The sequence below is a fragment of the Chaetomium fimeti genome (assembly GCF_033439085.1).
Source record: "Chaetomium fimeti strain CBS 168.71 chromosome Unknown B0H64scaffold_3, whole genome shotgun sequence".
Taxonomy (NCBI): domain Eukaryota; kingdom Fungi; phylum Ascomycota; class Sordariomycetes; order Sordariales; family Chaetomiaceae; genus Chaetomium; species Chaetomium fimeti.
The window spans coordinates 223329-249832 of record NW_026944331.1 but is presented as its reverse complement, the minus strand read 5'-3'; the positions used below and the strand labels follow the sequence as shown (position 1 = coordinate 249832).

Below are 26504 nucleotides of genomic sequence, written 5' to 3'. Positions count from 1 at the left end.
AGACGCAGTTGACCCAAACATCCCCTGACACAGGACCGGAAATTGCCAGATCAGCTTGTTATTCCTTAAATATCTCCCGACTCCATACACGCTTCAATTTTTTGACATAATCATCTGCGAAGCTCAGTACATCCCACCAACCTCAATAAGGAGGCATTCTAACCCCATCACTCACCACCCGGCTTGTAATGCCCCTCCAGTCCCCGAACACGTATCCCTCCCCGTCCTCCGCCTCCTCCCTCGCTCTTGCCAGACTCTTTTTGTCGTCATCGCCAGCACGGTACGGGACACCCAGGAGCCGGCACACGCCGACATATGCATCGTAGGAACTAAGATAAAGCTGGCCTGCGAAAAACAGCAGTGACATTCTCATGGCATTTGTCTTGTCACCCTTATTTTCAGCGTACAAGCGCTTCGCGACCCTGTTGTTGTGATTTCTTTGAGAATCCCCACTCGCCATCATGTGCGGAGGCCGGGAATTTGATGTCCTGTATATGTGCGACACGACTGTTCGTTTCTGTACCAGAGAACACGATAATACTACAACATGAACGGCTCAAGAGGCCCAGACCCCGGACACCTCTTCTCCCAGCCCATCAACAAGCCCCAACGCCCCCGGACCTATCCCCCACCGTCACCCAACAACCGCAAACCTCAACAACCCCAACACCGCCCCCGCCACGCACGCCACCGGCGGGCTCACCCCAAACCAGCACCCACCCACATAACTCGACGCGGTCACGACCACCCACCACGGATCCTCAGCCAAGCTCGCGCCCCTCTCAAACCCCTCATCGATCCACCCGATCTGCCATAGGCGGTAGACAGCCGTGTAGATGAGGCCGACTGCAGCGGCGTTGACCCCGCGCACCTTGCCCCACACCCCGACCGTGCCGTGCACTGTGGCCAGGCCGGGCAGGTAGATGGCCAGGTAGCCGAGGACGGCGCCCGCGGCGGGCGGGTGGCCGGCGTTGGCGGCGGTCAGGGCGCCGAGGTAGACGGCGAAGTTGAAATTTGGGCCGGGGAGGGATTCTGTTCGGGGGTTTAGTTGGTTGTGTTGTTTTCTTTTTGTAGGGGGAATGTATGCGGTGTTTGCGGGGGAAGGGGGGGGGGGGGGGGGTTGGATACGCGGCCTAGAGGGCTAATTATAGAAAGGTAAAGGGGATAGAAGAATAACTGAGAGGAGCAGGGCGGAGGTGAAGGAAGGAAAGGGAACCCACGAATAATAGCCAGGCCAATTAGGAAGTCGCGCGTCGATACCCATCCCTCGGCAACGATATACTCGCGGAGGAGGGGGATCACAACAGGGCCACCGCCAAATATAATGGTACCGGCCAGGTAGAGGTTGGAGAAAAGGCGGTAGAGGAGGGGTGGTTGCGGGAGGGTACTACGGAGCACCATGATAACGACGAATGAGGCGAGAAAGAGCAAGATCAGGGAGAGGCCCGCTTTCCAGCCCATAGTGGTCGGCGTGTCGGCCTGGGTCTGGAGGTCGTGTGTTGAGGGGACGGTTCGCGCCTCGTCTGATACAGTGTTTCCTCTGGTACCGTCGTTATTGTCGGTGTGGCCGGTAGCGGGAGTGTCATCGTCGGTGTTGGCAAGGACTCGTTGGCGGGCGGACGTCGTGGATGGCGCGCGGGAGGGGGTTTGTTCGCTAGCGTGCTGTGGTTGTTGCGACAGTTCAATCTCGCTTTCTTCCTGCGCTGCCTCTGCCTCGGCCTCCCTGTTCTTCCTATTGCTCCCTCTGGCCCTCCTCGGCAGTCCAACAGCCCACTTCACCGGCCCATGGAGCCAGCGGAAATCATAGACAACGGCGATAATACCGGCACCCAACATAAGTAGCGGGAAATACCACAGCGCATTGTACAGCAGCCCGGCCGCGGCCCCGAAGAACCAACAGTCGCGTGAGCTTGTCAGTAATAGCCTTCTGGGCTAACTGCACGGCGGCCAGGGCATAATGCCCACCGTAGCGGCGTTCAGGCCCGACAGTAGCGCATATACAGCCCGGGGGAGGGTCTCGCCGATGTTGGATATACCAATGGCGAGGCCAAACATGCCCAGCGCAGCAGGAAGACTGTCCCTCACCATGTCAGTGTTCCTCTCCGGAAAGGGAGTAACGAAAAGATTGGTAGGGAGGTGTAAGTAAGCAAGGCAAAACCGACCTCCAGAACAAAAACCCCAACACAGCCGGCAAAAACCCGTCGTGCATCAAGTTGATGCAGTACAGCATCTTGGTGCTGCCCGGCCCGGAAAAGGCCTGGCACACGCTGAACAGCTCTTGGTACTGATATTCCACATGTAAAGTCAGTCATGTCTCCTGCCCTGAGGTCGTTGGGTGCAGGTAAGGTGAAATGATGTCAAACTTGGAACTCACCACCTGCTCATCGATCCACTGCAGTTTGGTGACAAACTTGTCATGGAACTGGAAACGATTGGATTAGCAATTGGCTCCAAGAAGACATACGTTAATAAACCCGGGAGAGTAGGCTGGCTGGGTAAAGCCAAGTAAGTACATACAATCTTGAAGTGCACCGGAGGCCCTCCAAAGGAAGTGAAGCCGAGATACCACGTCTCGCGGGCCGTGTTCCAGAGCCGCGGCGTCACGTTCCAGTTGGACACGGCATCCCAAGCCCAAGCGCTGGGTGAGCAACGCTGTTTAATTCCCATGGTCGATGCTGAGTCGAAATGTGCCCAAGTACGGGTGGTCTTTCAGAGGCAGAGCCGTCTGGGGCCTCTTGTAAGTCGCCGGAAAAGTCGTCCAAAATGGCAGTTAAGTCTACTTGCCAAACTTTTTGATGGGAGAGAAGTCGATGTGACTAACGTCGTTCAAGTCGCCAGCTCCAGCGACCTTTATGACTGACAACCCCTTTCAACTGTTCTTGCATTGTGAATCTCAAGGTTTGCTCGATATTCGGTAGCGCGGATGGTGGCGTTCGGCGAGCTTGAAAGGGAAAGGGGCGTCAACGGCGTTTCCCGCGCCAAGGTCTTGGGTTCGTGTCAGTGGCATCTCTGGTACGCAGGCTCGAACACGTGGAGCTGGCGACACCTCAGCTCATTTCGACTTGACATGTTTGGTGTGTGTTGCAGTTTGGGGCGGTTTGGCAGCAGCTAACAGCCAAGTCTACCGCTCGCCATAACGAGCGACTCGAAAACGTCCTGGGCTTGATCCGAGGAGATGAAAGAGGGGCATTGGGAATGATGGGAGGAGAGTAGAGAGGGCGATGAAGGAGTGGCTTTCTTCAAGCAGACAGAGAAGGCGAGATAGCTAGGTACCCATTCTCATTCAACCGGAATAAGTGCTGGTTCAGCACCCTCAGCTTCAACCGTATAAGCCTTCCACCCTGCCTTGGGAAGATCAATGGTGCTGTCCTCTGCCAGAAACTTCATAAACACGCCATGCGTGACCACGACGATGTCCCTCTTCGTCTCAGGCACGCCATCCTCCGCCAGTCGATTGGCCAATTCCTGCAGTTTCCGCCTCACGGTTTTGGCGCGTGCAGCGACGGCTTCGTCATCAGCCGCGTACGGGCCCTCCTTGACATACCAGTGATCCTCAAGAGAGCGTTGAAACCCGACACCCAAATGCCCGAACCTCTCCCCGAGAGTCGCTAGGTCGGAGCCGGTATCACAAGGAAGGTCGCTGCGCTCCTGCAGATCCGGATCGAGAACAAGTTCAACGCCGTCCTCGATAATGGCGCCGAAAGCGGCCAGGGTGGTCTGGATGGCGCGCGTCATTGGCGAGGCGAGAACGACAGCAGCGGATGAAAGGGCAGGAAATGAGGTGGCGAGGGCTGATGCTTGTGTCAATCCAAGGTCGGTAAGTTCGGGGTCGCGAATGTTGAAGTCTTTGGTAACATTGTGTACCGATTCGGCGTGGCGGACGAGATAAATGGTCGACGGCATATTTGCTCTTGTGCTTCTTCTAAATCCTCTCTGTTGTTCGGGAACAGGAACAGGAAAGTGCAAGGCGGGGATTCGCCGGGGACTGCCTTCCAAGTTATTTCAATACATTTCAAGTTGGATGCACTGAAAACGGGCGGTGGTTGAAAGCGAGGCTATAATGCTATTATTTACCACCTAGGTACCTAGTTGCGACATTAAGCCACGCAAGCACGTCAACGGTCCCAACGTCGCTAAAGGGTACGACATCCGGCCGTCTCCTCCCGACGGCCATCACACCGCCATCCCCATTACGACGCGGTCACCTAGAGTAACGACCGGCCACCGCATCCCGCTTAGAAAGCTGAAAAAAGTTGAAGACGGCCTTGAAATTGTAGCTGACTCCAGGAATCCAGGTAGCTTCGCCCGTACTCGAAATACCTAGGTAACACGCAGCCCAAGGCCACCACTCACAAGTTTAGGTACTCACAACTCCAAGGTCGCACCAGCAACACCCACGACGGCCGCCTTAACGTTTGCAGATCCGAGCAGCGTATATTCGTATGGCACTTCCGTCAGCGTGCCAGCCGGTGCCTCATTTGTGCCAGTGCCCAAATCAACATCTCTCACGACGGCATACCCGCCCTTTGCGATGACGCAGTCCTTTGAGTCCTCGAATACGCACGACTCAACGAGCAGCTGAGCACCAACGCGCGTACGGATCCCATCTTCCACTTGGTTCCAATAGTTATTGAAAAGATGGCCAGTGCCGATACGGTAACTGGGGCCACGGCTGTAGAGGTTGAAGAAGTGGTTGTTGGCGTACGTCACATGCAGGCGGCCAGTATCTTCGGCCTGGTTGTTGTCGGAGTGGCCGACTAGAGAGCCCTTCCAGTGGTCGTGCATGTAAGTGTTGGAGATGGTTACGAAGTCCTGTTCCGATGTAAGTTTCCATTCTCGACTGGCAACACACTCCTTGGTCCACTCACCGAGGCTCTAGTAACGTCGAGGAGTCCGTCATAAAAGTCTTTGTCATGGTCTCTGTCGTTGCTCAAGTCTAGATGGTCGATCCAAACGTTCGTCGAGTACTTGATTGTAATCATGTCTTCGAACGTCGCTTCGACTTTCTGGTGCACTGTGTTGCGGATGATGACGTTGGTCGCATTTATAACCGAGAGGCCAACGCCAACGATTGCTGCGACCTGTCAGCTATAATACGGCGAGGGCATGATGGATGATTCTCACTGCCGCCGCGACCTATGATCGATTTGTTGCTTCCAACAAACACTTTCTTTGCCCCAGAAATGGTACCCGAGACGACGACAATGCGAGGATCGTTCCCGGCAACCGCGCTTTCTAGGTCCGCAAGGGTTGACACGATGACCGTCTCCCCACCTTTGCCTCCGGAAGTACTGCGCGTCGTCAACAACGTGTTCTTTGAATGGGGATGTTGCTATCTTACCCGGCGCCCAGAGTACAGTAGCCGACCGTACAAACATCATCCAAGGATGCGGCAGCCACAGAGCCCAGATGGCTAGCTAAGCACGAGAGAACTACCAGTAGGCTGCGCATTGTTTTTTCGGGAGCCTGTGCTGAGTTGGTGACTTCAATGGTGTGGTATACTCGGCTTCACCAAGCACAACAGGGGACTTATAAGCATTCTTACCAGTACCGTCCATGTCTTCTCTTCTTGTTTTGCCCATACAGAGAATGGTTCTTCCGGATGCCAAGTAGGTATCGCTGCAAATCTCAGTGGCATGTCCGTTGTGGTGTTGGTGTCGCTGTGGTGTCATTGGCGGAGCAACTCGACCGGTACGAGTAGTGTCGGAGGAAGTCAGGTCCGGAGTCCCACCTCGATTTTCGCTCAAATCAACGCAAAGCAGAGGGCTCCAAGCTCCCCTGGCTGCCGGGGGTGCCACCCCGAGTGGGGCTCCGGGTCCGGTTCCCCTGACTGACCGACCTCCTACGTACAGGAGGCAGGTATTCAATCCAGATTTGAGGGAGGAATCGGCGGAATCTCCTCCACCTTGCTTCTAAACCATAAGCAGATTCTTCCTCCAGACGAAGACGTGGCTCAGTCTGTAGCGGATTCGTTGTCACTTGCCACAAGCGTCCTCGCCGACACTCATGTCTGCTCTCCCATCGACCCGTGACATCACTCGTCTGCGACTCAACCGCAGTCTCCAGATCGGGCTAATCCGTATACTCGGTATCAGATGACGCGCCGTAAGAAAAACATTGCCCACTGACGCAACGCCGTCCGAGGCATACGCAGCGTCCTCAGACATATTTCAACCATCCCCGCTCCCATCCCTGAAATCTCCGCACTTTCGCGCCTGCGCGTGCCCAGCCTGCTTAATCCAAAACGGATGCGCTCCCAACTCGCCGGGGACCTGTAACCAGCTCCACTTGTTGTCCTTTAATAGCAGGTCGCCATGAATTGCCCTGGCCGACCGCGACACGCTCCCGGAAACGCACCCCGCCGGGAAGCCGACCGTCCCGAGCCCGCCAGGAACTGGCTCGGAGACACACTCAGCACGGGCAGTTCGGCCCCGGCAGGTTTTCGGCTCCCCGAACAGGGCTGCGCGGGAGGAGGTACCGGAGGACCAGTCGGCGGTGGGGTTTGTAGTTGGGGCGGATACGGAGCCGGGGGATGTTGAGGTTTCTGAATGTGCCGTGGATGATGAGTGAGGCGGTACTGGACGTGCACTGGTGTCCTTGTGATATGCGGCTACCCTCTCGTGCCCGTTCGGGATTATTGCAGATCGGTAGGTGTACCATGTTAGGACCTGCTCTATATGTGATTACATGCCCGTACGTAGCCACGGGGACGCAGCGTAACCACCAACTCTAGCACCTGAAGAGTCAACTGACATTGCTGTCACCATGGTAAGAACCTTGTCAATAGCTTGCAAGTCTCCCGCCGGATTTTCTCCTTCTTCAAGCACAAATTGTTGTTGGCCGTCGGGTGTCAACCCACTACTGCCATAGAGGTACATTCAACGCGGTTATGAGCCCGTCCCAGTTCATTTCTCCCAGCAACTGTCAAACGTCTCTAGAGTTTACAGGACCATCGTCGTCGAAGTCGTAATCGTCATTGTCAAAGTCGTCGTAGCCCAACCTATCCCGTGCTCTTGCTTCCATCATTGCGTTGTCGAACTCGTCGTCTACGGGGAACATATCTCGTGCTCTTGCCTCCATCATTGCGTTGTCGAACTCGTCGTCTACGGGCAACATATCTTGTGCTCTTGCCTCCATCAGCTCGTCCTCCAGCTGGTCTTCCGTCTCCAACACGTTCCTGCCCAACCCCGAGCCCCAAGGCCCCAACTTCTTCTTGTCCGACTGCGGCATGTACGCAGGCCCGCAGGCTTCGACCACACGACGCGCGCTCTCCTCCATCGCCTTCCCCATCCACTCGCTGGTAATGCGCTTGGCGTAGAGGTTACGGAGCGCGGGCAGGTACATGACGTCGTTGACGCAGTACTGCATCGTCTTGGCATCGAGAGGGCGGCGGCTGAAAATGTCGTTGGCCATCAGGGCCTGGACCTCCTTCTTGGTCTTGAGCCAGCGATGAAGCTCCGTGAACTTCAGGCGCAGGTCATTCTCGATGCATCTGCCAAGCCCGTGGAGGCAGGTCTTGTCTGCGACGCGGGAGGCATTCTCGAGCAGCTGCACGTCTGTGACGCCCGCGAGCCGGACCTGGTGGTGCGCCCAGAGGGCATCCGCGTCGTTGCGTACGTCCCAGAGGCGTTTGGGAGTGTCGGGATCCTCGAGGATGGCCTTGAGGGTCTTTCCGCTGGCGCCGGGGGTGCTGAAGGCGGAGTTACCGAGGGTTTGCACGTCGATAATCCATGTTGTTCGTGCGGGGTGGACGAGCACGGTCAGGAGGGAGAGGGTTCCGTTGCGGCTGAGACTTTTGCCCTCGAGATCCAGGTAGAAAGTGCTCGAAGGAGGTATCGAGGAGAGGAAAGCCTGGATATCTGGAAGGGAGGAGATCAAGGTTGGTGACGACGAAGGAGTAGCCGTAGTAGCCATGCCTGACTTGAAGGAATGCGTTTCGCCGATGATCAAATGGTTTGGTATTGCGGTTTGTTTTGGGTCGACCATCGGTGACCAGATTAAGTGTTTGCGACCCCGCGCCATCTGGCACCTGGTCAGTGAGGGTCATCGTCACACAGATGACGCACGGCGTCCTACATTGTGCCCCGCCAATTAGAAGGCGCTTCTTCGACGCCCAAGGGATGCCGGTAGTGGTCCTCGGCAGGCTACATGTACCGGCAACGGGATCATCAATCATTGGAAGCCTCCCGGTTGTTGCAACTCCAGCACTTGAACAAACCGGTCTCAATTTGACACAGAAAGTTGTGATAGGTGGTAGGTAGGAAAAGAGACAAGAAATAGGGAAATAATTATACTACGCCCGAGAGCCCTCTCACTTATTCCTTACCACCTTGGGCGGGAGATCCTTGAAGACTCCCTTGACGAGCAACGCCCTTGACGAGCAACGGACTGCGTAATACATTCTCCCAGTCGTGCACCGCGAGGGTGTTCTCCCTATTCTCCATCACCACATCGTACCCGCGCTTCCACACCTCCTTTTCGTACCCGCCAACCGCGCGAGCCAGCTCCTGCCGGGTATGGCCCTTCATGGCGCGGAGGCGCGTCTGCAGCTCAGTCACGTCGGCAACGGCGTTGCCGAGACCTTGGCCACGATCTGTATATGGAACCATGGAAGTCAGTAACACGGGTTTTGCTCACCGTGTAGTACTACCTACCTAGTGAAGCCTAGGTAGGGAGCAACTTACGAAAGGTCATGGCATGCGCAGCATCGCCTGCCACAGTAACGCGCCCTCCTCTATTGTCCCAAGGCCTCGTGGGCCAGTAGGTCATCTGACTGCTGTACCAGGACCTTGTCTCCGGTGGAACATCTTGGACCATGGCATTGAAGGGGTACACCAGCGATTTGGTGAGAGCTTCCACCTTCTCGAGGAGGAAGACACGATCGTTTGCGAGCCTTACATGGTCTTCGGTCTCGTCGTAGTTCCAGGTGATGAGAAGCATGAAGGTCCAATCTTCGGGGGCTTCAGCAGTGCAGTCATGGATCGCTGCGAATACGAAAACATTGTCGGGGCCCACGGCCATGCTGTATATGGGGTGGATGTTCCTCAAGCTCAACGCCGTCTCCCGCGTAAGCTTTGCCACAGTTCCGAACGAGGAGACGGGCACTTTCTGCAGCGCAGCATCCTCGGGCGAGAGTTGGAAGAGCCAGGCTCGGGTCGGGCTGTGGGCGCCCTCGGCACCGATAAGCAAGGTTCCATTTTCCGCAGTGCCATCTTTGAACCCTGCCGTGATACCGCCCTCGGTTACAGTTATTGTATCCAAGCTTTTGCCGTACTGAAGACGTCAGGATGGCTAGGCCGGGTCTCGAAGGCGGGGCTGGGGCCACTTACCCGCACGTCCAATCCCTTCTTGATCATATCTACAAACGCTCTTCTCTTGAGGCGGATGGCATAGGGGGCAGGAATTGGCTGGAGTATTTCTCCCGTCACACCGTGGTAGACAGGCAATACAGATTCTGCATGGCGCCGGTAAGACGGATCGGTTTGAACGGTATCAAGGAGAAGATTTAGCTCGGGGGTGAGGCATTCCTCGATGCGGGACTGTGCCCAGTAGACACCAAAACTCCAGTCTCGTGCCCGGGCCGCGGTGCTCTCATCCTTCTCGAAGACGGTAGCAGAAATCCCCGCCTAGGGTTGTCAATTGTCAGTACTGCGGAAAACGTTGCCTAGGTAGTAGCCATCGACGTGGTTTCTCTTTCTTGCCTTCTTGAAGATTTGGCCAAGTAAGAGGCCAGCCGGACCTAGTATGCACGAGTTAACCTGGGGCCCCCCACCCCGGAGGAATATCGAAATTCTGTCCCCGTGTTTCCAGTCCAGACCGAGGCACTGGGCAGATAGGTACCTACTCACCTCCACCGATAATCAGCACCCTCAACGGCTCCATAATGCTCAGAAAACAAATCTTAGTAGATTGTACCTAGACACAAAAAGCGATCGATGTATCGATGGACAAATCCCCGAACATCCCATGAAGCGGTACAGTTCGGAAAGAAGATGGGGTTGGCCAAACCTGACTCGGGATTGTCTGCGCAATGAGGGGCGAGGGGAAGGGTCCGGGCGCGTAGAAATAGAACTCAGAAATTCCCTCCTACCGGAAGCATCGGGGCGCTGACCCTACTATACCCGGATGTTTTACTTCATTTTCGTTTTTGGGGTGGCACAACCAGCGGCATTCGTCGCTTTTGGTAACGGGGGTGTGTATGAGACAGTATGATCCCAGTGCCGCGGTGCGGACTTGATCGGCGGCATCGGCCCCGTCGCGACAGAAGTGCTATCTGCTGACGCCATAATTACGGAGTATATCGGGCCCTTGGCGATTATACGTTGTAGTGGTACAGGTAAACTGGTTGAGGTTGCTAGGCTTCATCGTCCAGCACGCAGTGCGCATCAACCGACAAGGACGGGTCTACGGCTCTGGAAAACGTCCCTGTTCACTCGGGATAAGCAAGCAGGGGTCAGGGTGACTCACGTGATGCGCCAGGCAGCCCTCTGCGCGCAGTGCAGGAAGTCCTCGCCCAAGGCAGATAACTCGGGTCCTTATCCATCATCTGCGGTCGAAAATCATCCGAGAATAGTCCCGACTCCCAGTCTCTCGCGATGCCTCCCTCAGACGATCCAGAAATCAAGGAAATAAGCCAGCGTATGGCTCATCTCGATGCAATGCTCCAGATACATAACTCGGGTCCGCAAGTCAAGCCCTTGTGGTTCGAGTATCGAGATCTCAGAGACCGACGCAAGGTGCTCGAAGACGAAGCCAAGTTGGTAGCCAACCCCAAAGTGGGACAGACACCGGCCCCAAAACCCAGCTCTGTTTCAGATGGCGTCACGAATGGCGAGCCTGAACCCGTCGATAGTCGAGGTATGCTCAGCATTAAATGACTTAGGTTGTAAATTTGGCTGAGATAATTATGAATAGGTGTACAGCCTGAGGGGACAACACAGCCTGGGAAGATCGTGAGGTTTCAATTACCTAATAGTTCGGACCCGCTCGACCAAGGTGTATCGGATTCAAAAGTCCCCGAAGTCGATCCTGAAGTCCGGGACACCACCCGAGTACTGAAGGATATAGTGTGTTGGCAGCCATCCAATAAGAAAAGTTAGGGGTGACCAAAGTTTCAAGGCCAGTTTCACCTGCACAGCACAGGGGAGGGGATGTCTTAGGTACCTAGGTACCGAGGTAGGATAGCCGACGTAGAGGAGGGTCTGGTTTTAAGGAAACGCCTAAAAGCCACCTACCAAATACTATCAAGGGCGTAACTATTCCAAATCGAGACATGCTATAGCTTCTTTTCACGGATATACTTGACCTACACACCCCTCCCACCGGACGCTCCTGCTGGGATTTTCATCCAGGCATTCTTTACACTAGCGCCCACGGGCTCGCTACAACATAACCTCAGTAATCCCACCAGGACTTGTGAGACATGGTAACCCTAACCACAACCCGGGCATGAATGGTATCATGGGCTGTCCGACACTTCCCGACCAGCTCTTTGTCGGCCCCGCTCAAAGTCAGGCAACACCCACTTCACCATCCATTCCGACTTCAACACCTCATCAGCCGTCGGCCGTTCCTCCGGCCGGAACGCCAGCATCTTCCGCATCAAGTCCACAATAGCCGCCGTCTCCTCCTCACCAAAGACCCCCACCTCAGCCCGCTTCCGCCTATACTTCTGAACAAACTCCTCAAACGCGTCCTCCAGCGCAGGCCGCACCTCCTTCCGCCCTTGCGGACGCTTGTCCTCACCAAAGAACCGCCCCCTCCCCTCCCAACGCTCCCACCAACCCAACGGCATGCCACCATACCCCAAAACATCCACCTGCTGCGCGGTAACCTCATCCGCCGTCGTGAACTCATTGCTAAAAATCGCCTTCATGCCGACAATTTCCCACATGGTGATGGCGAGACCCCAAACGTCGGCGGGATAGGAGAGGGGCGCGTCCGGCTCAAACCGGGCCTCGGGCGGCCGCGACCCCAGCGGTGTGTGGCAGTCTCTGCCGGGACGGGGCTCCGAGGCCGGGGCGTGGGCTTCGCCGAAATCGCTGAGGAGGATTTGCGTGTCGGTGCCGAGAGAGAATTCGTGCGCGCGTTTGTCGGCGGCGAGGTTGAGTGGGGCGACGGCGGTGGGGGGGATGTTGGGTGGGAGGGGGTTGCCGTCGCGTCGGGTGATGGGGATGGTCTCGGGTTTGCCGTGCTCGTCGTAGAACTGCGCGATCGAGAGCTGGTTTGGTTGGCGTGGAAGGCGGGCGAGGATGTTTCCGAGGTGGATGTCTGTATGCGTGTAGCATGGGATTAGGTTCAGTGGCGGATTAGGAAGTCTTCGTAGCAACGTACCTCCATGGGCGTAACCCCGTGCGTGTAAATAGGCGACGGCGAGGGCAACGCCACCACACAATGCCCGCGCCACGTCGATCTGGAAGAGTTGGCTGTATGAAGCCGTCCGCAGGTCACATTGCGCCAGCGCCATGGTATAACAAGGGTGCGTCCCGTTTGGGCCTTTCACCTCGAACTCGTCCAAGGGCACCGGGATGGAAGAGTGGCCGAGAGACGCCGGTGGAGGAACTGGCAGTGGCGTGGCAAGGTCGCGCAGAATTGCAGTTTCCCGTGGTGGCGATTTGACGATGCCAACTTTGACGGCGACGTAACAGCCGAGCTTGGTGTCTTGCGCAAGCCAAACTGTGGAATAACCGCCGAAGCCAAGCTTGTCTACCACGCGGTACCTCGCACGTAGAACGTCTCCGATCGTGACGGGATGGTATCCACCGGGTATATAGTATTCGAGATATTCAACATCACTGATTGGGTTATAGGCTGGCCGTTGGAATTCCTTGTCGTGCCCCTTGGTCGACGTGGTCGTCGAGAAGGCACGCCCGCTTCCCACATGAGGATAGCGTGTCCGGGGGTGGAGCACTGTGACAAAACAACTTGGGAGGCGCCATATGGCTCTTGTAGAGGGACTTATCAGCGAAGGGGCACGCATGATGGCAGGGGTTCTGCTGGGCTCTGCCTTCACCCGGTTGCCCTCCGATGTTGCGACTTGCGGCACTTGCCGCCTCGTGAAGTGCTGGGTTAGGCGAAAATTCGTCAACCGGGGTTGAAACCCATGGCACGTGCTTCTATGGCTCTAAAGCTGCGTGTTTAATCTGTAGGATGGCGAGAATCTGTTCTTGTGTCTTTATTCTATTTTTGACAGCCTCCTTATTGAATCTCTCCTTCTAGACCGATTTACATCATCAAATGGGAATGGCAAACTTGATTAACAAGCAAGCATCGATGTGTTTCAGCAAGATCCCCCCTCACCATGGGCGGTGTGATCAGACGTCAAACAGAAATAAGCCAGGCCGAATACCAGTGACGTTGAATGAGAACATGGAGAGAGTGGCAAACTCTTTGAAGGCATCGGGTGGGAAGAGCCACATGCCAACGGCCGTGCAGGGTAGCCTCTCCATCAGCTCCAACGTCTCAGTAGCCTCGGGAGACGTGTAGGCATATTTCGGAAACATGCCGGGCCCGCCAGACATGCTTGTAAGCTTCTCGCGGGTCGTCGCCCAATTCTCCGCCTCGTCTTTCAGATGGTGTGCGAGGTCGTCCCGTGTCCACTCCTCCCCTTCTTCTTTCTTCACCCCGAGGTCTATAGCGGTTCCATCGGCCCTCCGCATTATCATGGATGGGGGCCAGTCATGAGTAGGGCAGATGTAGAAGCGGAATCCGTCGTCATGGTTCTCTCGGGCAGTTCGCTGTTCTTGTGTAATGCCAAAGGCGGATTCGAGCCGCCGCCAGCCTTGGGAGATCTCCCGGGGGTCATCGCTTAGAGGAAGCTGGAAGAGGTCCAGCTCCAGGCCTGGTCGCGGGTCCGCTTCAAACCAATGGAAGCCGCTAGCCGCGTGGCCTCGTCGACGGAGGGGGAATGTTTGGGCGAAGTGGAAGCGCCAGTTCTTGGCCAGAGACAAACCCATCCCCCTTGTACGGCACCGAAAGCCGATAACGAAGAAAAGAGAACGGAGTTTGCATCGAAGGATATCCCCAAACGACGCCGCTGCAGTTGGGTGAAGGGTTGCTGGGGTCAAGTGTGCCTGTGTCGGGTCGAACATGTAATCTAGATACGCTCGGTCCAACGCGAGGTGGGCAATCCTACATCATACGAGTTAAAAACCAAGTCTAGTAAGCAGATGCAGGCAAACACAACAAAAGAATAACGGGTATATATACCCTTGGTCCTTGTAGTCGTAAGCCCTGGCGTCATGTAAAAGGTCAACAAGCAGCGGTGCAAATCCTCGGTAAGGACCGCTTTCGGGTTCCCGGGGTCGGACGTATACGACGTCGTAGTCCGGATTAAGGTAGAGTACCTGTTCCCTGCGCTGCCGTCCAGGGAAGGGTAGATGAATGTGGTAGAAGCTGAGCACGGCCCCCCTGGCCTCTCGGTTTACTTGGAGGAGCAAACTGAAGGGTGGCGCAAAGGATGGTCCGCAGCCATGGATATTGAAGGTGTACCGCCGGCCGCTGACTATTCGACCGAGATGGTTGCGGTCAGTGTAACAGTGGGAGTCTCCGTCGGCGGGGCAAATATCGAGCTCGATCATGCGGTGCCGTTGGAGATGGGCCTTCCAGATGTACAGCCGTATTTCGGCGGGGAGGCGGGAGAAAAGCGGCCATGCGGAAAAGGAAGGGACTGGAGATGTGGCCTCGAGGTGACTGAGATGTACATCGTTGAAGAGCATGTGCATCCGGCTATCTCCCATCACCTTATCCGCAGCGTCTGTCGAAGTTCCGTGGTTCATCGTTGAGATTAGGTCGAGATCAGGTTAAAGCCCAGGCGAAGCGAAGGGGGGAAAATTCCCGAAGGACGGGAAGGAGAGTGGGGAAGATGTACCCGGTGGTCAGGTGATCTTAGCTCAACTCCACCTCTCCGCAGGAGAGGTGGCGCCAATATTCCCGGACATCGCAAAATACCCGGACAGGCGCGTCCTGAACAACGCATCGATTTTATACTGTAAAACGCGTAGACTATAAGATAACCTCCCATTCCTAACCCTATTTCTACTGCAATTTGACTACTTTTTTATCGAAATATCTCTTAATACCTAATATAACGAATCCCCAAGTGTATGGGCTGCCAGATAGCTCCTTACAGTATAAAACCGCTATTATCGTACCTATAGTATATACCTCTAAACCGATATAATCTTTAAGAAGCTAACTATCCGCTATACCGCTACGATCTTCAGAATCGGTAAAATATAGATCGGATCGAATCTGAAGTTGCTAAAAGAGACTGGTCTTCCTGTAATAAGTACCGTGAATGCCGGGCGGCCGCGTTCACTGTATAACGATAAAGATATAGCCCTTGAAGTATATATATACTGGCTTATTTGATCTGGATCTATTACTGCCTATAATTTAATTAAAGATACTATAAACTAACTATATATATACTATTAACTACCCTATCCCCCTATTAGCTGGTACTGGTAGTGTGACGAACCTGTCTCTGGACCCGTCCTGTTAGGGTTCAGTATCGGTCGAAGGTATTCTCTCAAGGGTGCTTAGGTTCGGTGCAGCCAAAGGGTGCACAACAAAGACTTGTCTCAACAGTAGGCTCTCGAGCTTGTAGCGAACTGTAGTTGTGATTGCTAACTGGAGAACTCCCAGAGCTCTCCAGAACGAGTGACTATATACTATCTAGGTCCGTAGGTACCTTCGTACCTATGCCTCCTGGATCGTCTTATCCTCAAGACGATCCATCCTGGATCGTCTTATCTATTCCACGATCCCATGGATCGTGAATTCTCCCACACGATCCGCTTCTTATTGGCTGACGCTCCCATCCTTGACGATTGGCTCGGGGCGTCCCGCGCCCCGCTTCCGTGCGTCTGGCACAGTGATCATGACACGATGCCCCTCCTCCGTGCCTTTCGACCCGAAAGGCCCCAACAACCTTTCTGCTTAAGTAGCGCCAGTCAGCCCATCCCTGATGTGCGTGGTTCCCTGTCCTTCTTTCTGTCCTCGCCTTACTGCCGCGATGATGCTGACAAGATGTCGAACCGCGTAAGCAAAACGAAACCCAAACCCTCTACGCCTCATCCCAAAACTATTAAACGTGACGAGTTGCTAGCGCGTATCTTGCGCCTAGGAGTCATTATGCACAAGCCTTGTTCTCGGTGCGAGGAGTTCGGTATTGAGTGCAAGGTGTCCTCCGACGATTCTTTTTCTTGTTACGAATGCACTCGTCGACACGAACCGTTTTGTGATGCCTTGGGTGTAACAGCCCAAATGTTTCAGCGTATCGTGGCTCAACATGATCAAGTTGAGTCGGATCTGGAGCAGGCGGAGGCTCTGGCGGAGGCAGCCAACGCCAAAGTGCGTCGTCTCCGAAATCTGAAAAGAACGTGGCTGGTGAAGATGCAGCGCGCCATTGCTCGGGGGCTCGATTCCATCGAGGAGCTGGAGAAACTGGAGCGCAAGGAGGCGGAGGAGGCGGCGGCAAAAGCAGCTGCCGGTCCCCCGTCGGCAGACCCTTCTTCCGTCGGGCTCCCTCACGACCCTGCGTGGCTTTCAAGGTTCGTTTTTCTTGTTCCCCCCCGTTGTTGGTTGCTGACGATTGACTTAGTTCCTCTGGCGACCCTTCCTCCGGGTTCGATTGGTCCTTGGGTGACCCTCTTGCTGGGGTCGACCTGTCCGTGGGGTTCCCGTTGGTCGATCCGGGTTCCTCTGGTGGAACTCCTGAAGTTTCTCGGGGCAGTTGAGATTGGTAGCTGGTTGCCATGAATTGTCTTCTGGGCCGAAGTCCAGCCATTTGACCAAATACTCCAACCGTCCTTTCGTGATGCGTGAATCTAGGACTTCCTCAACGTCCCACTCTTCCTCTTCGTCTTCTGCCTCGGCGTCCTTGTCGAGTCGTGCGCCCTTGGGCGCTGGTTCCAGAAGTGAGATGTGGAAAACGTTGGTCCGTAGTCGCATTGTCGAGGGTAACGCGAGAGCGTAATTGTTCTCCGAAATCTTTTTGTCGATCTTGAACGGTCCGACTTTGCGAAAGTCGAGCTTCCTGCTTGGTCGCTTCGTGCGAAGATTTCGAGAAATGAGGTAGACTTTGCCCCCCTCCTCTAGGCGAGGTCCCTCGAGCCTGTTTCTGTCGTAGAACTTCTTCATCCGTGTTCGTACGAATTCGAGTTCTTCCTTGAGCATCGCGTGCAGCGAGCTCATTTTGTCGGCTTTGACTGCCGCTCTGGGCACCGAAACTTCGGGCCCTTGTCGCAAATCTGCTTCGTAGCCGAAATTCGCGAAGAATGGTGTGACCCTGGTGGTCTCCGTGACGGTGGTGTTGTAGGCGAGTTGCGCTGTCGGCAGCAGCTCGACCCAGTCATCCTGCTGGAAATTGACGTACAACCGTAGGTATTGTTCGACGACCTGGTTGAGTCGTTCCGTCTGTCCGTCCGTCTGTGGGTGGTAAGCGGTTGAGAGCTTACTTTTCGTACCCAGTCTCGTCATCAGAGCCTGCCAAAACTTTGATGCGAACTTGGTGTCTCTGTCTGTGATCCATTCCTCCGGCCATCCGTGGACCGAGGTGATGTTGCGGTAGATCACATCTGCAAGTTGTTCTGCCGACCATGTTTCCTTGTAAGGGAGGAAGTAGCTCCATTTGGTGAGTCTGTCCACCATCGTGAGGATGCTGTCGTATTCCACGCCCGTTACTGAGTCCTTGGATATCGGCAGCTTGGTGATGAAGTCCATCGTCACCGAGTTCCATGGTCGTTCTGCAACTGGCAATGGCTGTAGTAGCCCGTACGGCTTGTGTCGTCCTGGCTTGCTCCGCTTGCAGAGGTCGCATTCCGCCCGGACCTCTTCTGCCGTCTGCTTGATTCCTGGGAAGTCGTAGTTCTGCTTGACTTTTGCAATTGTTTTGCTGATTCCCATGTGTCCTCCGAGTCTTGACTCGTGGATCTTTCGAATGAGCTCCTTTTGGTCACTAAGCCTGACGTAGGCCTTGTCGTGGTACCAGAGTCTCGTTCTTTCAAGTCGCAATCCCGCGATCTTGGATTCTGGCTCTTCTTGCCATGCATCGCGCTCGTCGTCCGCGATGGTTCCTTGGAAATCTTGTTCCAAGCGTTGTTCCCTGAAGGCCGCACAGCATTCTACAAACGGTTGCAGAGGCCTAGCTTCGGGATCTTCCGACTGTTGCTGAAGTGCTGCGATCTCGTAGTCTTCAGTCGGTTGGGAAGCGTGCCGTAGCGATCCGTCTGTCTGTTGATGTAGCAATGGTGGTGAGGCTTCAGACGTGTTGTCGTGGTGATCCGCTCTCCTACTCAAGGCATCCGCTCGTGCGTTTTCTGAGCCTTTCTTGTAGTGGATCGTGAAGTTGAATTCGGACAGAAATTCTGCCCACCGAGTTTGTCGTCCGTTCAGCACCTTGGTGGTGGTGAAGTACCGTAAGTTCTTGTGGTCCGTGTACACCTGGACTTCGTGTGTCGTGCCGCTGAGGTATGGTCTCCATTCCTGGAATGCTTCAATGATTGCGAGAAGCTCCTTGTCGTGGATCGGGTAGTTAAGCCTTGGCCCTTCGAGTTTCTTGGAGAAGAACGCAACTGGATGAAGCTTGCCGTCCTTGTCCCTCTGACCAAGTTGTCCTCCGATCGCGAAGTCCGAAGCATCAGCCTCGACTTCGAAAGGTGTGCTTGGATCAGGCAGCATGAGCACCGGGTCGGCGATGATCGCATCGCGGATCCGCTGGAAAGCCTGCTCGTGCTCCCGCTTCCACTGGAATGTGGCATCCTTTTTGGTAAGTTCGTGCAGAGGTCTCGCGAAGTCGCCGAAATTCTTGATGAACATTCTGACGAAGTTGGCGAATCCGATAAATCCTCTGACCTCCGTGGCGTTCGTCGGTGTCGGCCACGTCTTAACAGCTTCCAGTTTCTCGGGTTCGATCTTGACCCATCCCGGGGAGATTTCGTAACCCAGAAACACTGTTTTCTTGACATGAAACTCGCTCTTGTCCTTGTTGACTGACAATTTGTGCTCGTGCAGTGCGTCCAGCACCTGCCGCACGTGTCTCTTGTGTTCTTCGAGTGTTTTGGAGTAGATGAGAATGTCATCCAAGTAACAGACTGCAAATTTATCGAGGCAATGTCGAATTGCGTGGTCGATAGCGGCTTGAAATGTCGCTGGTGCGTTGGTCAACCCGAACGGCATGACGCGGTACTCGTAGTGCCCGTAGGGTGTCCGAAAAGCCGTCTTCCATTCGTCTCCTTCCTTGATGCGGATGTGGGCGTACGCTGTCGGAAGGTCGAGACGCGTGAAGTATTGTGCCCCTGACAGCTGGTCTCGAAGCCTTGAGATCAGTGGCAGTGGGTAGCGGTTCTTCACCGTTTCGCCGTTCAACTGTCGGTAGTCCACACACATCCTGAGTTTCCCATCCTTCTTTGGAACGAAGAGGACTGGGTAGCCCGCTGGAGATGTCGATGGTCTGATGTGTCCTATCTCGAGGTTCTTTTCGAGATAGCTCCTCAACTCTGCATCTTGCTTCTCGTTGGTGTGGTACACCTTGAAAAACTTCAACTGGGCTCCTTCCTTGAGTTTGATCTCGTGATCCCAAGGTCCGTGGTCTGGTAGCCCTGCAAGATGTTTTGCCGTGAACGCCGGGTGCCCCTTGTAGTCGTCTGGGATCTGCCCCGTCTTTGCGCTCTTCGCCGTACCTTCGTAGTACGCGAACTTGTTGTTCCCAGGCTCGATGCTTGCTGCTTCGAGTTCCCTGACTTCCTCTGCTGCCAGCTCGATGCTTGCCGCTTCGAGCTGATTGACCCATTGTTCGTGTTTGAGCATTCCGTGCTCGTCGACTGAGACGACGGCGATGGTTCGTTCCTCCCGTGTCTGCTTCTTTCGTCGTGTGCCGCTTCTTCCGGACTCCAGAGTGCGTGGTTCTGCACTGGCTGCTTCCTGCGGTGGGCCCGTAGAGGGGGTTCGTTCTGACCCGCTGCTCTCCCGTGGCTCCTGTTCTGCGCGTTCTCCCATCGAGTTGGTCGGATGCTCCCGCTGTTCCCGCGGTCGCAGATGGCCATCTCCCTTCCAACTGATGTCTGGGTCGTAATCCTCATGCCATGGGCGTCCGAGAATCATGTCTTTCTCTGGTCCCATGTTCACGATGTCAAATACCACTTGGGTGGTTTTTCCCTCCACCTCGATGTCGAGTGGTTCTGTTTCTCGTCGTACCCATTGCGTGTCGAATGGTCCTTTGACGACGTGTGGTTGCTTCTTGATCCTCCATGGGATTCTGAGTTGATTCACAAATGCGGGCGAGATGAGATCCATCTGCGCTCCTCCATCCACTAACGCGAGGGCTTCGATCTTCCCCCATCGCGCTGTGATCCAGAGCCTGTTGTCTGGCTTGGTGCTTCGTACAGCAGCTACTTCGTGTTCGTCTGCTGGGAGGTCGTTGTAAGGCTTCTGCTTGCGCCAGTTCTTCCTGTACTGCGCAGCCTGTCTTCGTTGTTGTGGAGTTAAAGATTTCCGGGCCCCTCGGAGGGCCCTGAGCCGTTTCCCAAGCTCTCGTGGTGTTTCAAGGCGTCCCTGTCCGCACCTTGGCTTGCGGCGTCAATCGTCTGGTGTTCTTGGAGCCATTGGGCCGCCCATGCCTCAACTGGGCGCCTCTCGTTCCTTCGGGACGCTCTCGTCCTCTGGTGTGGCTTCCTCTGGGATTGCTGTTCCATGTATCCCCAGATTTTCTCGTCGGCGTGTGGTAGGCAGTCTGCGCTTCGGCATTCGTTGACTCCTACGCCCGCCATACAGCGTCGGGGCCAGGCTGCCTTGGGTTTAACCCTCAGCCTGCCCTCGTGAGTGCGTTGGGTGTCCCACAACATGCCTGCGGGAGCGTCGCCGCTGTCGTATACCCATCTGATGGGTAGGGGTTGCATTCCTTTTTCTTCCCTCGTGGGCCAGAAACTGTTGCGAAATTTGTCCTGGAAGTGGTACCGACATTCGTGCGCGATGCACTGGAACCAGGGCAGGTAGATGTGACTTTCTTTTCGTGGGTTCACCCGCTCGTGGTCTTCTGGCAACAACTGGAATCCCTCCGTGTTGTTCTCGCCCCGGAAACCCCACCATTCAAGGTCGGAGGTTTGTCGCCCGGTGCGCACGATGTGCTGATGTCGAGCCCAGTATTCTTCCCAGTTCTGTTGTTTCCTTCCTTTCGCCGCATTCTGCTCCTGTGCGTAGTCAAAAAGTTGCTCGGGATATCGCACTCCGTTTTCGTATTCCTCCGCCTCTTCGGTGGGTCCATCCCACGGTGTGTGATGCGGAAGTGCCTGGCGGATGTCGTCCTGCAAGGCCTGTGCCTCTCTTAATGTCTTTTCGACGTGATCCCCGGCCCTGTTGTTGGCCTCGGTGATCTCTTGGACTCGTTCTCTGGCGAAATCGAGTTCCGCGCAAAGTTGTCCATACTGGTCGTTCCTTGCTTGGAGAAGCTGCTCGAGTTCTTCTTTCTCTCTCGACAACTCCTCGATCCTTTGCCGTTGGCTTAGGACCCTCTGCTGTAGGAAGGTGAGGTTCGGGCTGACTCCTCCTTCACCCTCGTGGGTTCGCCATTGCCCGTCCTCTTGCTGAACCAGGGTGATGCCCCAGTCCTCAGCGACTTGTCGGATGTACCGCGGGGGAGCCAGTTCTCCCTCGTCATCCGTTTCGATGAAAGCGTGATGGGCGGTGTCATTTCCCTCCTGGTGGTTGCTGCTCCTCAAGTCTTCTTGATCCGAGTCGGTGAGTTCATCGTCCTGCTCGATGACTCGGTCAATGTCGATTTCGAGGTCGTCCTGCGTGTAGCTGGCGGCTGCGACCTCCAGAAACCGGGTTCTTCTTCCGACCGTGTCTTGGTCGATGGTGGCAGCTTCCTTCCCTGGAACCGGTCTCCACTCTTTCTTGCTGCGGCAGTCACGTTTGAAGTGACCCTTCCTCCCGCAGTTGTAACAGGTGATGCCTGATTTGTCCTTGGCACCATCTCTCTTTCCTGCCCACTGTGCCTGGGCAGCGCTGACGTCCATGGGTCCCGAGTGCGTGCCGTATGACGTGCTCTGGTGCTGGCGTTTCTTTTTGTCGTTGGGCTTGTGGTAGCCTGCGGATCGCTGTACCTCGCTGCCCTTCTTCTGTTGTTTGCGGGCGAACTGTCGGTCGTCAATCTTGACAGCCATGGCGATGTACTCGTCGAGTGTGTCGGGTCGGCTCTCCTTGTAGAGCTCGTCCTTGACCTCCTCCTTCAGCCCTCCGTAGAACAGGTGCATCAGCCCCTCGTCGTCTATCTCTGCCTTCATGGAGTCTTGTCGGAAAATCGTGGCGTAGGCGGTGGCTGACCTAGTCTGCTTCAGCCGTCCTAGCCGTTCCTGGGCGTGCAGCTTCTCGTCCTTGTCACCGAACACCTTCTGAATCTCACTCTCGAACTCGGAGTAGTTCTCGAAGACTTTTTTGGTGAAGGGTTTGTGGATTGCTCCGCCGAGGAAATCACTCAGTGTTCCCGTAAACCACTTGAGGGCCTTGTCCTTGAGTCGGGTGGCGGCGTATCTGGTCTTGGATTCCTCAGTGGCGAACTGGTGCGAGTTGTGGTCGAGATAGTTCCGCATCTCCGTGATCCAACCTGGCAAGGCTTCCTGGTCGCCCCCGTACTTCTCGGGTTGCTCCAATTTGACCTTTGTCTTGGCCGGGTCCTTGGTGTGGACCTCGGTCGCCGCAAGTCGGGCTGCCAATGCCGCGTTGCTGGCCTTGGTCTTCGCAAGCTCTTCTTCAGTTTCATCGAGTCGTTCGGTGACTCTCTGAAGCGCGGCCGTGATCTGGCCCGGCGTCGGTTGAGTTGCCATGTCGTTTTACCTTCGAGCCTGAACTGTAACAGATCAAAGGGAGTTAGCAACGTGTGACGAACCTGTCTCTGGACCCGTCCTGTTAGGGTTCAGTATCGGTCGAAGGTATTCTCTCAAGGGTGCTTAGGTTCGGTGCAGCCAAAGGGTGCACAACAAAGACTTGTCTCAACAGTAGGCTCTCGAGCTTGTAGCGAACTGTAGTTGTGATTGCTAACTGGAGAACTCCCAGAGCTCTCCAGAACGAGTGACTATATACTATCTAGGTCCGTAGGTACCTTCGTACCTATGCCTCCTGGATCGTCTTATCCTCAAGACGATCCATCCTGGATCGTCTTATCTATTCCACGATCCCATGGATCGTGAATTCTCCCACACGATCCGCTTCTTATTGGCTGACGCTCCCATCCTTGACGATTGGCTCGGGGCGTCCCGCGCCCCGCTTCCGTGCGTCTGGCACAGTGATCATGACAGGTAGGTATGTTGGAAATAAAACTACCCCTAGTATAAAGGGACTTATAGTAAACCTATTAAAGTAGTATATCTATTAGCTGAATAATAAATTAAAGATATTAACCTCTTTTATAATAAGCTAGTAAATATAGTTAAGATATATAATATTATAGGTTCTAGTTATTAGAATACCGATGAAATGGGTTGTATATTAGCGATACTAAGTAGGAAGATTAAGGTCTTAGTTATTAAAACTAATAAGAAGAAAGTAGTAAGTTACCCTCTTAAAATAGATAGTTCCCCCTTTAAAATAAACTAAATAGCTACTTACTATAGTAATTTACTAGCTAGAGATCCCAAACCTCTATAATAGAGAGTTGATAACCCTAATCGGTATAGGTAGTACCTTTAAGGGTTATATCCCTATATATAATATCTTTAAGTAGTGGCCTATAGAGGATTGGGACGTTGATAATCTTAACGAGGATATGCGGTTTGTAGTGTTAGAGACTATATTTAATAATTCCGAGATTATATTTAATTGGATCCGCTACTTTAATAAATACTCCTTTAATATATATACCGAGTTTAAGAGGTACTATCTTATAATAGAGGAGTAGTTCGGTTATAACAAATACTATAATAACTTTCAGCTTAATATCTCCTTTATTAATACTAATAAAGTTACCCCTAATAATATAGTATAGCAACGAACTTATATAGAGGAGCGGATTTATCGTTTATTAATATTAGATAATTTCTTAGGGTATTATAACCTTAAACTATATAAATATTACCTCTAGTTTAATATTATCCTTATCTTCCTACTATCTTATTCTTCCTACTTTATATAACCGATAGATATCGGAGTTTTTCGCTATCTTAAAGATATATATTAAATATATCTTTATCGCTATATTCAACTTAGAGATCTTATATTTATATAGATATAGTTTATTTAAGGGTTCTAGTAGGTTTAGGTAGTAGGCTTTATAATAAGGAATATTATAGCTAGGTTCGAGAAGTCTAGTATCTACCTAGTATAATATAAGATTATTATCGAATAGATATACTAGAAGGCTATTGTGACGAACCTGTCTCTGGACCCGTCCTGTTAGGGTTCAGTATCGGTCGAAGGTATTCTCTCAAGGGTGCTTAGGTTCGGTGCAGCCAAAGGGTGCACAACAAAGACTTGTCTCAACAGTAGGCTCTCGAGCTTGTAGCGAACTGTAGTTGTGATTGCTAACTGGAGAACTCCCAGAGCTCTCCAGAACGAGTGACTATATACTATCTAATTCCTGAGCTCTAGACAGCTCTCGAGAGCCCTCTAGAGCTCGCCGCTCTTGTGTGACGAACCTGTCTCTGGACCCGTCCTGTTAGGGTTCAGTATCGGTCGAAGGTATTCTCTCAAGGGTGCTTAGGTTCGGTGCAGCCAAAAGGTGCACAACAAAGACTTGTCTCAACAGTAGGCTCTCGATCTTGTAGCGAACTGTAGTTGTGATTGCTAACTGGAGAACTCCCAGAGCTCTCCAGAACGAGTGACTATATACTATCTAAGTCCATAGGTACCTTCGTACTTTTCCCTAGGAACATAGGGAACGGTAGCCGTTCCCTTCGTTCCTTATGGCACCTGAGGAACGGTAGTCGTTCCCTCCGTTCCTCTGCTGATTGGCCGGAGGCCCATTCTTAATGATTGGCTTGGGGCGCTTCCCGCGCAGCCCCCACATAGCCCTGCATGCGACCATGACCGTGACACGATGCCCCTCCTCCAGGTCTTGCGTCCCGAAAGACTTGCCAACCTCCCCATCCCTTAAGTAGCGCCAACAGCCCGAATCCCAGGTGGGTACTCTTCTTCCTTTACCCCCTTACCCTGCTGATCATCATGGGGAATCGCGTGGAGAAACCCACCAGGTCGTTGACCGCTGAAAAGAAAGCTGAACAACGCGACGCCCTTCTTGAAGCCATCCTCCGAAACGCCATCACCATGAAGCGTTCCTGTTCCTTCTGTGAATCTCGGGGTTACACGTGCAAGGCGTCTCCCTCCGACTCCGCGAGTTGTTATGAGTGCGTCTCTCACCATGAGCCTCACTGTGACGCTCAAGGCGTTACTCTGCAGCAACTGCGTCGTATCACTAGCCAGTACGATAAGTTGGACGCTGAAATGGAAGAAGCCGAGCGCCAACGGGCTGAACTGGACGCGAAGATAAATCGTCTTCGTCTCTCGAAGAAAAGGTGGTCTGAGAAGATGTCTCGTGCCTTATCCCGTGGTGTCACTACCATCGAGGATTTGGAAGAACTGGAGCGGCAGGAAACAGAAGAGTCGAAGCGACGAGAGGCTGAGAATGCTGCTGCTCAGTCAACAGTGGAGCCTGTTCCTGAGGAGGCTTTGTCCGACCCTTCCTGGGTTCCGAGGTTCGTGTTTGCCGTGTTGCGTGGCGTTGGTTCCTAACCGTTGCTTAGTGCTTCCTTCGCCGACTTCCCTGCCGACTTCGACTGGTCCTTGACGCCTCCTTTGGTCGATCCGGGTTCCTCTGGTGGAACTCCTGGAGTTTCTCGGGGCAGTTGAGATTCGTAGCTGGTTGCCATGAATTGTCTTCTGGACCAAAGTCCAGCCACTTGACCAAATACTCCAACTGTCCTTTCATGATGCGTGAGTCTAGGACTTCCTCAACGTCCCATTCCTCCTCTTCATCTTCTGCCTCGGCGTCCTTGTCGAGTCGTGCGCCCTTGGGCGCTGGTTCCAGAAGCGAGATGTGGAAAACGTTGGTCCGTAGTCGCATTGTCGAGGGTAACGCGAGTGCGTAATTGTTCTCCGAAATCTTTTTGTCGATTTTGAACGGCCCGATCTTGCGGAAGTCGAGCTTCCTGCTTGGTCGTTTTGTGCGAAGATTTCGAGAAATGAGGTAAACTTTGCCCCCCTCTTCTAGGCGAGGTCCCTCGAGCCTGTTTCTGTCGTAGAACTTCTTCATCCTGGTTCGTACGAACTCGAGTTCCTCCTTGAGCATCGCGTGCAGCGAGCTCATCTTGTCGGCTTTGACTGCCGCTCTGGGCACCGAAACCTCGGGCCCTTGTCGCAAATCTGCTTCGTAGCCGTAATTCGCGAAGAATGGCGTGACCTTCGTGGTCTCCGTGACGGTGGTGTTGTAGGCGAGTTGTGCCGTTGGCAACAGCTCGACCCAGTCATCCTGCTGGAAATTGACGTACAACCGTAGGTATTGCTCGACGACC

The 26504-nt window shown here is 54.1% G+C and overlaps 7 protein-coding genes across 7 annotated transcripts; all 7 read right to left on the bottom strand.

Annotated features, from left to right (window-relative positions):
• Positions 1-634: 634 nt before the first annotated feature.
• Positions 635-2853, bottom strand: B0H64DRAFT_456036 (chromate transporter-domain-containing protein; the record flags this gene model as incomplete). Its single annotated transcript, XM_062807330.1, has 6 exons — positions 2518-2853; positions 2375-2422; positions 2163-2284; positions 1988-2074; positions 1221-1909; positions 635-1032 (listed from the first exon to the last, which is right to left on the bottom strand). The coding sequence occupies exons 1-6, from the start codon at positions 2665-2667 to the stop codon at positions 635-637; spliced, it is 1494 nt and encodes a 497-aa protein (XP_062660155.1). The 5' UTR covers positions 2668-2853.
• A 198-nt stretch (positions 2854-3051) lies between these two features.
• On the bottom strand, positions 3052-4012 carry B0H64DRAFT_472858 (histidine phosphatase superfamily). The gene has a single exon (XM_062807961.1). The coding sequence runs from the start codon at positions 3901-3903 to the stop codon at positions 3280-3282; it is 624 nt and encodes a 207-aa protein (XP_062660154.1). The 5' UTR covers positions 3904-4012; the 3' UTR covers positions 3052-3279.
• Positions 4013-4344: 332 nt separating this feature from the next.
• B0H64DRAFT_106061 (putative pectate lyase A) lies at positions 4345-5543 on the bottom strand. Its single transcript, XM_062797725.1, has 4 exons — positions 5342-5543; positions 5125-5291; positions 4869-5074; positions 4345-4812 (listed from the first exon to the last, which is right to left on the bottom strand). Exons 1-4 carry the CDS (start codon positions 5449-5451, stop codon positions 4366-4368), a joined length of 930 nt encoding a protein of 309 aa, XP_062660153.1. The 5' UTR covers positions 5452-5543; the 3' UTR covers positions 4345-4365.
• Positions 5544-6463: 920 nt separating this feature from the next.
• B0H64DRAFT_389836 (ribonuclease H-like domain-containing protein) lies at positions 6464-8008 on the bottom strand. Its single transcript, XM_062803355.1, has one exon. The coding sequence runs from the start codon at positions 7984-7986 to the stop codon at positions 6925-6927; it is 1062 nt and encodes a 353-aa protein (XP_062660152.1). The 5' UTR covers positions 7987-8008; the 3' UTR covers positions 6464-6924.
• A 307-nt stretch (positions 8009-8315) lies between these two features.
• Positions 8316-9882, bottom strand: B0H64DRAFT_415985 (uncharacterized protein; the record flags this gene model as incomplete). The annotated part of the gene is made up of 5 exons (XM_062805134.1): positions 8316-8593; positions 8685-9273; positions 9330-9626; positions 9660-9664; positions 9849-9882. The coding sequence occupies 5 exons, from the start codon at positions 9880-9882 to the stop codon at positions 8316-8318; spliced, it is 1203 nt and encodes a 400-aa protein (XP_062660151.1).
• A 1285-nt stretch (positions 9883-11167) lies between these two features.
• On the bottom strand, positions 11168-13066 carry B0H64DRAFT_106000 (kinase domain-containing protein). Its single transcript, XM_062797724.1, has 2 exons — positions 12334-13066; positions 11168-12270 (listed from the first exon to the last, which is right to left on the bottom strand). Exons 1-2 carry the CDS (start codon positions 12977-12979, stop codon positions 11459-11461), a joined length of 1458 nt encoding a protein of 485 aa, XP_062660150.1. The 5' UTR covers positions 12980-13066; the 3' UTR covers positions 11168-11458.
• Positions 13067-13109: 43 nt separating this feature from the next.
• Positions 13110-14808, bottom strand: B0H64DRAFT_389819 (uncharacterized protein). Its single transcript, XM_062803354.1, has 2 exons — positions 14209-14808; positions 13110-14130 (listed from the first exon to the last, which is right to left on the bottom strand). The coding sequence occupies exons 1-2, from the start codon at positions 14775-14777 to the stop codon at positions 13314-13316; spliced, it is 1386 nt and encodes a 461-aa protein (XP_062660149.1). The 5' UTR covers positions 14778-14808; the 3' UTR covers positions 13110-13313.
• Between the last annotated feature and the right edge of the window lie 11696 nt (positions 14809-26504).

What these genes read in the sequence shown, in the direction of transcription:
- B0H64DRAFT_472858 (XM_062807961.1), bottom strand. Translation starts at nt 3,903, where the DNA reads ATGCCGTCGACCATTTATCTCGTCCGCCACGCCGAATCGGTACACAAT.
- B0H64DRAFT_106061 (XM_062797725.1), bottom strand. Translation starts at nt 5,451, where the DNA reads ATGCGCAGCCTACTGGTAGTTCTCTCGTGCTTAGCTAGCCATCTGGGC. An exon ending in TACTGTACTCTGGGCGCCGG is followed by an intron (nt 5,292 to 5,341) that starts GTAAGATAGCAA and finishes GACGACGCGCAG; the next exon opens with TACTTCCGGAGGCAAAGGTG. An exon ending in GATCATAGGTCGCGGCGGCA is followed by an intron (nt 5,075 to 5,124) that starts GTGAGAATCATC and finishes GACAGGTCGCAG; the next exon opens with CAATCGTTGGCGTTGGCCTC.
- B0H64DRAFT_389836 (XM_062803355.1), bottom strand. Translation starts at nt 7,986, where the DNA reads ATGGTCGACCCAAAACAAACCGCAATACCAAACCATTTGATCATCGGC.
- B0H64DRAFT_106000 (XM_062797724.1), bottom strand. Translation starts at nt 12,979, where the DNA reads ATGCGTGCCCCTTCGCTGATAAGTCCCTCTACAAGAGCCATATGGCGC. An exon ending in ACGGGGTTACGCCCATGGAG is followed by an intron (nt 12,271 to 12,333) that starts GTACGTTGCTAC and finishes ACACGCATACAG; the next exon opens with ACATCCACCTCGGAAACATC.
- B0H64DRAFT_389819 (XM_062803354.1), bottom strand. Translation starts at nt 14,777, where the DNA reads ATGAACCACGGAACTTCGACAGACGCTGCGGATAAGGTGATGGGAGAT. An exon ending in TACGACTACAAGGACCAAGG is followed by an intron (nt 14,131 to 14,208) that starts GTATATATACCC and finishes CGTATGATGTAG; the next exon opens with GATTGCCCACCTCGCGTTGG.